Source organism: Peromyscus californicus, unplaced genomic scaffold (genome assembly GCF_007827085.1).
Source record: "Peromyscus californicus insignis strain IS unplaced genomic scaffold, ASM782708v3 Scaffold_12__1_contigs__length_115047231, whole genome shotgun sequence".
NCBI classification, from domain to species: domain Eukaryota; kingdom Metazoa; phylum Chordata; class Mammalia; order Rodentia; family Cricetidae; genus Peromyscus; species Peromyscus californicus.
The window spans coordinates 110,346,931-110,360,723 of record NW_026294413.1 but is presented as its reverse complement, the minus strand read 5'-3'; the positions used below and the strand labels follow the sequence as shown (position 1 = coordinate 110,360,723).

The 13,793-nt window shown below is 49.1% G+C and overlaps 1 protein-coding gene across 2 annotated transcripts in view; it reads left to right on the top strand.

The window, feature by feature from the left end:
- Ptprg (protein tyrosine phosphatase receptor type G) overlaps positions 1-13,793 on the top strand; it is a 703,625-nt gene that overhangs the window by 617,936 nt on the left and 71,896 nt on the right. For both annotated transcript variants that reach the window (XM_052734133.1, XM_052734134.1), the window contains exon 13: positions 9,870-10,002. In XM_052734133.1, the coding sequence (XP_052590093.1) occupies positions 9,870-10,002 (133 nt within the window). The remainder of the gene's footprint in view (positions 1-9,869; positions 10,003-13,793) is intronic.

The window sequence follows — 13,793 nt, the reverse complement described above, 5'->3', positions numbered from 1 at the left end:
TGAGTCCTCATTAAGGAGCCATAGCCTGCAATGTGAGGCAGATTTGAAGCCAGCTGATGTAGTTCCTGGATGGTGTGTGAGAACAGCATGCCATAGCGTAAATATTTCAGAGTGCATGCCACCTGGGAGCTCATCATTTAGGGCTGGGCTTGTCGGTGTTTGCCTCCGTAGGTGAGGGAAACGATGTTTTTCAAATCACACCCTACTTAGAACCTACTTACTACCCCTTCAAGTCTGTCCCAAGCTGGGTGCTGAAGATGATGGTGTGGGTCAGGGATGGCAAATGACAAACTTCAGGACACAGCTTATATGACCCGGTGTTATATGGCCCATGAGCTGTGAATGCTGAAAAGGGACATAGGTGGTTCCTAGGTTGCTGCTGTGCTCTGAGCTGAACCACAGTGGCGGATGCTGAGACCCAGAAAGCCTGCTCCTTTGGGAAGTGTAGAAAACCTCTAAGGGACCCAACGTTAAAAAGCTAGTTATTGGAACAACACCCTGGGTTTGAGTTTGCTCCCTGTGCTGACGCCACTTTCCTGTCCCTTATCCTAAGGCACTCCCTTGAAGGCTTTGCTGTCATGGTTACCACCATACCTATGAGGAAACCAAGGTTTAGGAGGGTAAAGGAGCGTGTCCAGTTCTCAGCATGTGGTGCAACAGGGCCCAAGACAGGCTTTGTCAATCCAAGGTGCAAGGACTAGTCTGCATGATGCGTCAGGGCCTTCTCTGGTACTAGTTCGAGAGTGAGCAGCGTGAGATGATTGCAGATGAAGTAGGACATGAACATCATAAAGGGCATCCTTCAGAAGCTGCCAGCGTTCCATTACAGCCGAAGTTCCCAGTCAGGTGTTCTGCACCTCCCTGCAGGGCCGTGGAAACTGTTTGGGTTGTTAGACAGGGAGTTCTCCTGGGATCTACTAGGAAAGGGCCAGGGACTAGTGCACACACAGCCCCACAGGGAGGGAATATCTGTCCCAAAGTGTCAATCAACATTGCCAAAGCTGACAGACCTGACTTGTGGTATTCCTATCAAGTATACTTTGAAGGAAGATTATTCGGAGAGAGGAGAGTCGAGTCACCGATTTAAAGGCCAAAAGCTTGTAATATGGCTCAACCACTAAAGGTGCCTGCTGTCAAGACTGATAACTTAAGTTCCATCCCCAGAAAACGAGCTAGAAGAAAACCAACTCCTGCAAGTTGACCTCTGACCTTCACACTTACACTTGAGTGCACATACTCTACACAAGCAAACATACACACACATGCATGCACACACAAAATAAATGTAGTATTTTTTTAAAAAAAATTAGTATCAGAGCAAGTTCTCCAGGATAAAGAAGAAGTCACAAATACAGTACTGAGCTTTTCGTGGGTTAGGACCAATATAGTGCACTGCATTTAAAATACATGGCAGAAGATACTGGAGAAACGCCACAGGTAATTTTCAACCAAGGCTAGCTACACTGGTCTGCTTCCTTTTGTGATCTATATCTAGTGTGAGTCTTTACCACTTTCACAAGTGTTGTGGTACCAGCTCTTGGTAACCCAAAGCAGTGTTCAGGATGCCAAACATGGTTTAGTTTCCTCTCAAAAGAGTATTGGCTCCTCAAAAGTTTCTCTTCCCATACTCCATGTGATCTTTGAACTAAGAAAATCTGTGTAATTCTTGATGTGAAAAAACCAAACCCAAAGAAGGAGGTTGGAATCAGGAATTGGGGTGGGAGTAGGGGTGGGATATTTGATGTAAGGTGTATATGGCTTCTTTCTCCAACCAACTTCAGGACCATATGGTGCTTCTGGTATCCTTCAGCCACTGATAGGCATTCCAGTTGCTTCTGTGTCTTGGCTATTGTGTGAACAACGTGACTATAATCCACATGATGGTTCAAGTATCCCTGATAGCAGTCTGGTGGGTTAGGACTAGCTATATGTGTGCGGCTTTGAATTAGATTGGCAACGATTAAACACCCTTAACATTCCAAGCTCTCCCAGAGGTAACAGTTCATCCTTTGATTGTCTGGTCTGGTAAACAGGCATTTGTGGAGTTGGGAGGGAGATTTGCTCACGAGAACTCTGGGCATGGGTACAAGTAGAGACAAATGGTACTCTAGTGTGGTTTACACATGTCAATTGTGTGTAAATTGATGAGGAACTGGTTCTCTGAAACTACTGTACCCTCAGGGCTCCAGGAAGATAAAGAAAACTCTCATGGCCCTGTAAAAGAGATTACTATATCACAGTATTTTAAAGCTAATAATAACAATAAGGTATCAGTAAAAATGTGGAGAAATGGGGACCATTTTTAACACTCTTAGAGGAGAGATCTCGGCAGTTGTTAGGAGGGAGACACAGTGGAGGCAGATGTTTTAAAAAAATGGAAATAGAATGACCGTAAGACTCTCATCCCAGAGTTCCCAGCAGCGGCTCGAGGAGGCATCTGCACATGTGGGTTTTAGTCCCATTGTTCACACAGTAGTCAACACATGGAACCAGCTGGAATGCACGCCAAAATGCAACATCACTGAACCTTGGAAGGGAAACCCTGGTGGGGATGGGGGCGGGCAGGAGGGAGTTAAACAGAACCCTGCCACACACGTGCCCTGGAGAAGCCTTTGAGTACAGTGTGCTAAGTGAAACAAGCCAGTCACTAATACAGACCCTGTGGGATTCCTGTGTAAGACTCTGGACCTGCCAGTTTCTATACGGACCAGAGGCCGGGAGAGCGGGATAGAAAGTTGTGATTTACTAAGTGCAGTTTCCTCTTTGTAAGATCAAAATGTTGGGGAGATGAGCTTCCCAACAGTGACGCCTAGCCCTACGTGTATACTTACTGTATACTTAGAAATGCTTAAAATGGTAACTTTTACATTATGTGCGTACACAGACACACACGCAGCAGCAGCCTGGGTGGTTTTTATGAGGGTGTCACTCAGAACAACTCTAGTGAAGTCACCCATGATGAGAGCACCCTCCTTCCATGTCTCTCTGAAGAACAAAGGAGCCATTTTCTCTGTCTAGGCAGTGCCTCATGACTGAGCTGGTCTTAGTTGTAACAACTCAGGAGTTCTTGACCTGTGGCTGGAGCTGAGCCCCTCCTCAAGGCAGGAAGCACTTGAGCTGGGTCCATCTGACGTCTCTCTGCCTGTAGCATTTATAGTACATTGTGCTCGTTTTTATTTGCTTCTACTGGGATGAGAGCCAAGCCAGTAAAAGGCAAACAGCATTAATTCAGTGATGACATATGCCACTGAAAACTGTTTTTCTTTTCTTTTTTTTTTGAATTTTTTTTAACAGAATGAAGGCACTGTATTCAATTGCTGCTGGATACAGAAATGAATCTTGAGAAAGGGAGGTGCTTCTGCGTTCCCTACCTCCCTTCTTCACATGCCCAGAGCCTCTTAGCCAGTTGCTCAGTTTCGTGTGGGAGGTGGTTCTGAAGCAAGTCCATCCTCTGAGCTTGAGACCCCCTCTGCGTCGGGCAGGATTAATGGCGCTCGCCACTAGTGGTCAGAAGCAGCTCTGTGACCACGTGAGGTGAACACTTACCGCCGCTGTCTCAGGACAGCCCGTGTCTGCAGTCAGGTTACCCAGGTCCCTTCTGCAAATTCCTCAGTGAGCTTTGAACAAGGAGCCCCGGGATTTCATTTGCATGTGACTGGAGAATTATACAGACATAATTTAGAGTCAGCCTTATGCAGGCCGGCAGTGTAACCTCACGTGCCCAGTAGAGGTGATTGTTACCACCTGCTTTCCTCCAGCAGCGGAGGGTCCAGAGGCGCAGGGACTGCCGGTTACTTAGGCAAAGCCACACACAAACCTGTCCACTTGTAGCTCCACCTGGTCTGAGGCCCAGGAGCTTGCTGTCAGACACACTGCCTCAGTTAAAAAGAAAGTGTACAGGAGTCCCCAAGGCTTGCTTTCTATAGTTTAAGTTACCAGCAGTCAACTATTGTCCAAACAAAATGAAAGGGAAATTCTAGAATTTAGCAATTGTATAATGTAGAGCAGGCTGGCTTCAAAATCACAGTGATCTGTCTGTCTTCCTCCCAAATGCCCTGTGGTTATGAGAATCTTGAAAAAATGTCACCCTGTCTTCACTCCATGCTGCCGGAAAGTGAATTCTCTCTGTTGTTACTGGATTCACCACCTACACTTACGTCAGTTACATAGTTATCAAATTGACACTATTATCATGGTTCCTATTTTGAGAGAAAAAGTTTTCATTCCAGGATGTTCTAATTGTCCTATTTCACTGTTATTAATCTTACTCTAATTGATGAGTTCAACTGCATCATAAACATGTATAGGAGAAACACAGCATATATAAGCTTGCTTGTCCTGTCTGTGTCCTCAGGCAGCACTGGGGGCCTGAACAGACTTCTACAGGTACTGGGGAACTCCCAGAGATTCCTTGTCTTCAGAGGCATGTGGAAGGTTTTGGGGAGCAGGTGACAGCCTGTGAGGATGCCATGTGTTCTTAGTAGCTCCTAGCAGCTCGTTCTTCCATTAGGGTCATAGGTGAGATAACAACTGGACAGCTGTCTTTCTGAAGCAGAAAGAATGTGGTTGGTCTCCCCTTGAGGCCAATTTTCAAGCTCCAGTGTCTTATAGGCAGCTCATTATGGTAGGCAGACGACAGGCAGACTCCTGTGCTGTGCCCTGTGTGTCTAAAGTGCTGTGTGACCACATGCTCAAGTCATACAGGGAGGAGTCAGACTCAGCAGCCATCGAATCCCCTTGGGGCTGGGCTGGGCAACTGATGAAGAAGAGACCAGTAATGGAGCTGATGGCAGGAGTGATGGAGCTGATGTGGTGATGCTCACAGTTCAGATGGCAGCAGTGATGGAGCTGATGTGGTGATGCTCACAGTTCAGAGGGCAGCAGTGATGGAGCTGATGTGGTGATGCTCATAGTTCAGATGGCAGCAGTGATGGAGCTGATGTGGTGATGCTCACAGTTCAGAGGGCAGGAGTGATGGAGCTGATGTAGTGATGCTCACAGTTCAGAGGGCAGGAGTGATGGAGCTGATGTGGTGATGCTCACAGTTCAGAGGGCAGGAGTGATGGAGCTGATGTGGTGATGCTCACAGTTCAGAGGGCAGGAGTGATGGAGCTGATGTAGTGATGCTCACAGTTCAGAGGGCAGGAGTGATGGAGCTGATGTGGTGATGCCCATAGTTCAGGAGTGATAGAGCTGATGTGGTGATGCTCACAGTTCAGATGGCAGCAGTGATGGAGCTGATGTGGTGATGCTCACAGTTTAGAGGGCAGGAGTGATGGAGCTGATGTGGTGATGCTCACAGTTCAGAGGGCAGGAGTGATGGAGCTGATGTGGTGATGCTCATAGTTCAGGAGTGATGGAGCTGATGTGGTGATGCCCATAGTTCAGGAGTGATAGAGCCGATGTGGTGATGCCCATAGTTCAGGAGTGATAGAGCTGATGTGGTGATGCTCACAGTTCAGAGGGCAGGAGTGATAGAGCTGATGTGGTGATGCCCATAGTTCAGGAGTGATAGAGCTGATGTGGTGATGCTCATAGTTCAGATGGCAGGAGTGATGGAGCTGATGTGGTGATGCTCATAGTTCAGATGGCAGGAGTGATGGAGCTGATGTGGTGATGCTCACAGTTCAGAGGGCAGCAGTGATGGAGCTGATGTGGTGATGCTCATAGTTCAGAGGGCAGGAGTGATGGAGCTGATGTGGTGATGCTCACAGTTCAGAGGGCAGGAGTGATGGAGCTGATGTGGTGATGCTCACAGTTCAGAGGGCAGGAGTGATGGAGCTGATGTGGTGATGCTCACAGTTCAGAGGGCAGGAGTGATGGAGCTGATGTGGTGATGCTCATAGTTCAGGAGTGATAGAGCTGATGTGGTGATGCTCACAGTTCAGAGGGCAGGAGTGATGGAGCTGATGTGGTGATGCTCATAGTTCAGAGGGCAGGAGTGATGGAGCTGATGTGGTGATGCTCATAGTTCAGAGGGCAGGAGTGATAGAGCTGATGTGGTGATGCTCACAGTTCAGAGGGCAGGAGTGATGGAGCTGATGTGGTGATGCTCATAGTTCAGAGGGCAGGAGTGATGGAGCTGATGTGGTGATGCTCACAGTTCAGAGGGCAGGAGTGATGGAGCTGATGTGGTGATGCTCACAGTTCAGAGGGCAGGAGTGATGGAGCTGATGTAATGATGCTCATAGTTCAGATGGCAGCAGTGATGGAGCTGATGTGCTGATGCTCACAGTTCAGAGGACAGGAGTGATGGAGCTGATGTAATGATGCTCATAGTTCAGATGGCAGCAGTGATGGAGCTGATGTGGTGATGCTCATAGTTCAGATGGCAGAAGTGATGGAGCTGATGTGGTGATGCTCATAGTTCAGAGGGCAGGAGTGATGGAGCTGATGTGGTGATGCTCATAGTTCAGGAGTGATGGAGCTGATGTGGTGATGCTCATAGTTCAGGAGTGATGGAGCTGATGTGGTGATGCCCATAGTTCAGGAGTGATAGAACTGATGTGGTGATGCCCATAGTTCAGGAGTGATAGAGCTGATGTGGTGATGTTCATAGTTCAGAGGGCAGGAGTGATGGAGCTGATGTGGTGATGCTCATAGTTCAGGAGTGATAGAGCTGATGTGGTGATGCTCATAGTTCAGATGGCAGGAGTGATGGAGCTGATGTGATACTCATAGTTCAGATGGCAGGAGTGATGGAGCTGATGTGGTGATGCTCACAGTTCAGAGGGCAGCAGTGATGGAGCTGATGTGGTGATGCTCACAGTTCAGATGGCAGCAGTGATGGAGCTGATGTGGTGATGCTCATAGTTCAGAGGGCAGGAGTGATGGAGCTGATGTGGTGATGCTCACAGTTCAGAGGGCAGGAGTGATGGAGCTGATGTGGTGATGCTCACAGTTCAGATGACAGCAGTGATGGAGCTGATGTGGTGATGCTCACAGTTCAGAGGGCAGGAGTGATGGAGCTGATGTGGTGATGCTCACAGTTCAGATGGCAGCAGTGATGGAGCTGATGTGGTGATGCTCACAGTTCAGAGGGCAGGAGTGATGGTACCAGCGATGATAGCATATAGTGATGGGGACAGGCCCAACAGCTAATGGTAGCCAGGACACCTACCAGGCAACATTCTAAACGTTGTATCTGTACTTACTCCACAATACAGGGAACAGATTTGTCACCTCCTTTTACGGAGGAGGAAACTGAGGCATAAAGAAATTAACAGTGGTAATTATAACAGTAGCTCACTTACCTAGGTTTACACACAGATGGAGGTGGGGGATGGTGCTCTCCATTTGTGGGGACACTTCCAGGTGTTGTACACACATCTTCCCATTGAGGGACGCAGTATTGGTCACGGTTCTCTGAAGAGACAACTGACAGAGCGAATCTATGTATATGAAAACTGAATCTGTTAGAGTGGTTTGCAGGTTATGATCTGATTTAACCCAACGATGGCTGTCCCCTGATGAAAGGTCCACAAGACTGCATGTCTCAGCTGGTCTGCAGTAGACACTGGATTCCTGAAGTACCCTCTAATGCCAGTTAAGGGATGAACTTGCCAGCAAGAGTGAGGGCAGGCAAAGAGCAATCACTTCCTTCTTTCATGGCCTTTATATAGGCCGCCACCAGAAGGTGTAGCCCAGATTTAAGGTGGATTTTTTCACCTTGGAATATCCAGATAAAAGGTGGGGCTTCCCACTTGAAATGTGGTCTGTCAGGTAGACGTTCTGTAGTGCAGCAGGGCTGGCTGGTTGGGCACTCCCCCTGTTCTCTCTGGGCAGAAACCCAGGGTTCAGTAGAGTGACAGCTTGTGGGATTTTAACAGGAAGTGGAAACCACTTCCAGGCCCCTGATGCACAAGACAAGACAGTGCTGTGAAGTTGGCAGCGAGGCTAACTGTCTCGTATCCCATTTGGAAATCTGGTACCAGCCCTGTATCAGGTGTTTAAAGGAAGACCAGCCACAGGCGACGATTGAAATCCGCACTGTCAGGGTGCAAGTGACTGCCAACTGAGGTCTCCCATGCAGCATTGCCTTGGGGACAGTGTCACATAGCACCACACAGTGCTAGGAAGAAGTGACTCAGCCAGCTCTACCAAAGCTGGCTGTTTAGAATTGAAAGTAGACCACAGGCAAGAATCCTTTTCTGTCAGGTGGGAGAGAAGCAGAAAGACACTGGGCATCCCCAGTACCTGGGGGCTTCCCAGGGTAAAAGCAGAGCTAACGGGTCACATGGCCTCTGCTCTCCGCCCTCCTGACACTCCTTCCATAGCGGGACCTCTGGGTCTTGAGATGTTCCCACCAGCAGCCAGGTAATGCCTGGCTGAACTGACCCCTGTCGGAGCCCTGCAAAGTTATTCTCATTTGCACCCCCTGGCTCCTCTGGACGGTTGTCACTCTTTGCACTTAAGGCAGTGTGTGGAGAAGAGTGTGAAGGTGAGAAGCTTGTTCACTTTCACTTCAAACACGACAGTAACTTGCACTGTTAGGACTAAAGTCCGTGCCCTTCACTGAGCCTCTGAGGCCTCGGTTGATTGACTTCTAGTTTTCCATCCTGGTCCCCCCATCCTTACACTCCCACAATCACATGGCCTCTGCTCAGAACACGCTCACCTAGCTAACTTATCTTCACCCTTCAGATCTCGCAGTGTGAGCACGGGCCTTCAGTGCTGTTGTTGTTTTCCACTGAGCCCTTGCGCTTCCCCTGGCACCACGTTAGTTGCCCTGTGATTACTTCTTCCAAAGTCTACCTCGTAACCAATCCCAGCAAAGGCCCGGATGAGCCACTGCTGCATCCCTGTCCTCTGGAAGGGTGTCTGCAGTGGAATAGTGGGTCCAGAAGGCAGTCTCGAACACTGAGAGGCTGCTAGGGTTTTAATCGGTGGGGTTTGCTGCCTATCTGGTGTTTCTTCAGTGAGTCAGGAAGCCCCTGGGCAGCCCCTGCTTCGGGAGCCTGTGTCTAAAAGTAGACACACAGGAAACCCAGCAAAGTGCACTGCATCACACAGGAGCATCCTCGAGGCCAGGAGTCTTTCCTCTTCGAATATCTGCTCCCGAGGCCTGCCATCTCTTCTCTTGCTTCCTGGGCCCATCTTCCGTCCCTTGAAAACACAGCCTGATTAATGCTGCATGTAGTCCATGCTGCCAAGGGACACTTCTGGGCTGGCAGTGTGCTAACCTCTTTTCTGCCGAGCAGGTGGGATCCTTGCTGTCCATAGATGGCTGTTCAGCGGCCCTGGAGGGTTGGGGTCTTGCCTCAGAGATTAGTGTTAACCTTGTCACTGCCTGCCTCTGTGCACGCGGACTCTCAGGGCTGCGTCTCTGTCTCACTCAACAACCCTCGCCGTTCCCAGGCATCTGCCCCATAGTTCAAGACAGACTCAGCTGTCCTGCTAAGGCTTCTGGAGATAATAGATGCTGGAAGAAAGATCTGCTGGTAAGAATATTGGATGGCCAGGGAGAACTCCACCAGTTAGTAGATTTGCCGCTTAACCCCAGGACTGTGACTGCACTCTAGAGGCAGGAGCGTGCTGTGAGCAGGGGGAAGCTGATTCCCTGTTCTCACTTGTCTTCCTTTCTGGGCCCTGAGTGCGATTTCTGAGTGCATCCAAGGTTCTCTCTGGGTTGAGAACATCCTCGGAGTAAAGCTGAAGTCTGTCTTCTGCAGAGCTCTCCCTAGAAATGACTTTAATCTCACAAGCGAATCCATTCTTCTGGTCACTAAAGAGTGCCACCTGCAGAAGACTTGGGTTAGGACAGCCGTTTGCCCCTCTTGCCCTGTGCTGGTTCAGTGTGGGTAGGGCTCAGTTCTCCCTGAGTGGAGCTCAGTATCATCTGCCCATTGACTGGTTGATTTCTCTTGCAGCCGAGAAGAATACCTCTGGAATGATAAGCCGGCCCTCGCCGGGGAGGATGGAGTGGATCATCCCCCTGATTGTGGTCTCAGCCTTGACCTTCCTGTGCCTCGTCCTTCTCATTGCTGTGCTCGTGTACTGGAGGTGAGTGAGCAGGGCGGCTAGCCCGGTACTGACCCCTGGGGAGTGGAACATGTGGCCTCTGTGTTCAACACTGCAGTAGTGAGCGTTTGCTAGCCTTGTGTCTCTGATCTGGAGACATGTTGTCTCAGGAAGAAGGCACAGGCCAGAACTGCCTCTGAGGCACTTGTGGTAAACTTTGCCGGAGAGTCTGGGAGGTCCGTACTCACATCCCAGCTCGGCTGCTTGCTGGATGCAAATTCCTTTTCTGTTTTGAATCTTAGTTGTCCAAACCTACAAAAGGAGTGGGCAGGTGCCTCGGAGCTTCCAGTCTCTTTCAAACCATGCCTTTACCTTGCAATATTCTTACAGTACATTAAGTAGCTTTTGTCTTTAAAATATTTCATAGCCTTTTGGTGAAGATTAAATTGGGTGGTCACTAAACAGTTACTCTATCATGTGGCATTTTGTACTGGAGAGGTAAGTGTGTTGGCTTGTGGCCAGCCTTATCGTTGTCCTCTGGAGAGTTCTCACTGTGTCCCCCAGGAGCCAGCCTAGAGCCTGTGTGTAGAAGTTCCAGAGTTTTCAGCTAGAGTCTCAGCTACTTCAGTTGAAGAAGTCAGCTAACTAGATGGCGGCCCAGGCAGCCTTCGTCGCTGGAGCACCCCAGTCTTCTTCATCTAAAAGGAGCTAGCAGGGTGCCCCTTAGCTTTTGTCAGCTTGACACAGACTGGAGTCACCTGGGAAGAAGGCCCCTCAGGTGAGGGGTTGCCTCCAGGAGACGGGCCTGTGGGTGTTTCTGATTGCTGGTTGATGTAGGTGGGCCTGGCCCACTATGGGCAGTGCCATCTCTGGCCAGGTGGACCTGGATGTGTAAGAGGAGTGGCTGAGAAAGCCAGGGGAGTGAGCCCGTGTGCAGCTGCCCCTGGTTCCCCCCTTTGCTCTGCTTTAGGTCCTGCCCTGATTTCCCTCAATGGCACCTGCAGTAGAGATGTGTCAACCAAGCGAACCCCTCCCCCACCCAGTTGCTTCTGGTCAAGGTATTCATCACAGCCATCGAAAGCAAACTAGGATGACCAGCGTGGTGGTTAATTTTGGTTGTCAACTTGATTCTATTAAATCCCTAGGAACGATCCACCCTGAAAGTGGGCAGCACTGCCCCACGGGATGGCATCAGGGCTGAACACAGAGAGGGGAAGTAGGAAGCTGTCGGAGTGCTAGAATCCTCTTCTCTGATGACGGGTAGACATTAAGTAGCTTTATGCCTCTGCTACCACATCTCCCCTGCAGGAAAGAGTACACTCAAAACCCTGCGTAATCCTTCCTCCCCAAAGCTGAGTCTGCTCAGGGATTTGCTCATGGCAACAGGAAAGGGAGAAAAAGCCAGTGGCCACAGGTATATCTCAGTTCTTCCTCATCTTCATCCATCAGTTCTCTTACATTTTCGTCAGAGCATCTTGTTGAGACAAGCAAAGCAGTAGTGAATCAGTGGCTCAGCCCTTGTGGCCTTAAAACAACAGTGAGAGTCAGTGGTTCAGCCCTTGTGGCCTTAAAGCAACAGTGAGAGTCAGTGGTTCAGACCTTGTGGCCTTAAAGCAACAGTGAGAGTCAGTGGTTCAGCCCTTGTGGCCTTAAAGCAACAGTAAGAGTCAGTGGCTCAGACCTTGTGGCCTTAAAGCAACAGTGAGAATCAGTGGTTCAGCATTTGTGGCTCAGCACTTGTGACCTTCTGCTGTAGTGGAGACAGGCAAGAAAGCAACCTCTAAGACATTCCTAAGAGAGTTCCATGTGTGAGCTGGAGAAAGCTACATCTGGAAAGAGGCAGGACGTGCTGGGACCTAGAGTTGAGCATTCTGAGTGTTCAGAGTGGCCATGAAAATCCTGGTTGGGGCAATCATGTATGAGCAAAGACCTAAAAGATGGGCTCCATCTTAGCCCCACCCAGTGCCCTTTCTAGCATAGGAGGCAGCAAGTGTAAAAGACCCTGAGGCAGGAGCATGCCTCACATGTTGCAGAAATAACCAGGAAGTGAGAATGATTGGAGTGCTAGAGTACTGGAGAATGTCAGGAAGAGGCAGGCCAGAGCAGGAAGGATTGGGTGTAGACAGCCTTTTAGCCTTTGGACCTTTTTTTTCCTGGTTTTTCAAGACAGAGTTTCTCTGTGTAGTCCTGGCTGTCATGGAACTCACTCTGTAGGCCAGGCTGTCCTCAAACTCAGAGATCCACCTGCCTCTGCCTCCTGAGTGCTGGATTTAAAGGTGTGCACCACCACCTTGCCTTTGACACTAATGTGAGTGTTGTAGTCTAACTTTAGAATTACTTGCTGCTGTGTTAAGCAGAGAATGTGAGGAAGAGCAGTTGGAGGCCGGGTAAGGTGTGTCAGTAGCTCAGAGGAGGCGATAGTGTAAGTGGTGAGCATCCATCACTACAGGGGTACTTGAGTGGTGAGCATCCATCACTACAGGGGTACTTGGAGGGAAGGCTCAGCAGAAAATGAGGGTGTACATGTTAGCTGTGTGTCCTCACGTCTGTTCTCAACTGAGTAGGACAAGATACTGTGCTCATCTCAGGACCCCCACGTATGTGACAATAACTCCCCACACGGGGGCACAGCACAGTGTGTTCTCAGCCTTCTTAACATGGTGACCCTTGATATAGTACCTCATGTTGTGCTGACCCCAACCACGAAATTATTTCATTGCTACTTCATAACTGTAATTTTGCTACTGTCATGAATCGTAATGAAAATATTTGATATGCAGGATATCTGATATGTGGTCTCCAAAGGGGTCACGACCCACAGGTTGAGAACCACTGGAGCAGTTCTTCTGCTGACCATGTCTTCTAATCCTGCCATAAAGAAGTATCTGAGCTGGGCAGAAGTGGCGCATGCCTTTAATCCCATCACTCAGGAGGCAGAGGCAGGTGAATTTCTGAGTTGCAGGCCAGCCTATACAGTGAGTTCCAGGACAGCCAGGGCTATACAGAGAAACACTGTCTTGAAAAACCAGGGGAAAAAAGCAGCAGCAGCAACATCTAGTGGAGCCATGTATGATGGTACACACATATCATCCCAGCATTTTGATTTTGAAGGCAGAGGCAGGAGGATTGCAACTTCAGGGACAATCTGTATTGTGTAGCAATTTTACAGCCTGGGCTACATAGAAAGGGCGGGGCATGGCACTTGTACCAGGCAGTTCTAGGAAAGGAAAAAACCCAACTAGACCATATCCCATATTGTTTCTTCTCACAGATCACAGAGACTGAGAGGGGCTGGGGACAGTAGCAGGACACACAAGGACAACAGGCAGCTGAAAACCACATCCCCTGTGCACTTTGACTCAAAACGGGCTTGGTACATAGGATGGACAGCTCTAAACCACCTACTGTTCAGGGCATCCTTTCCCTTAATATAGAAATGATGACTGTTTATGTTTCTGCAAAACTTGGCTAGTCCAAATGGAAAACAGATTAATAGTTTATGCTAAAATATTGTTACTTTCCCCTTTAAGCTTGGTGTAAAGTGCACAAAACATGTAAAAGAAAAAAAACCTGACAGCAAGAAAAATGGAATTGAATTTGTGCTAAGATGGGTACGTTGGCAAGCCTGAGAACAGCCTAGAGGGGACAAGGCCTTTTTTCTCTCCAACTCTTTTCCTGTGGTTAACATGAAAGGAAGCAGCACCAGGCAGCTCACACAGAGAACTGGCAAGCGCGCAGAGACTTGTGTCCCCGTGGTGGCGTGGCTTTGAAGCTACAGCAGCAGTGCGTCTCTGCCTTTTCAGGCGTGGAGACAGAGGATGACTGAAATGACA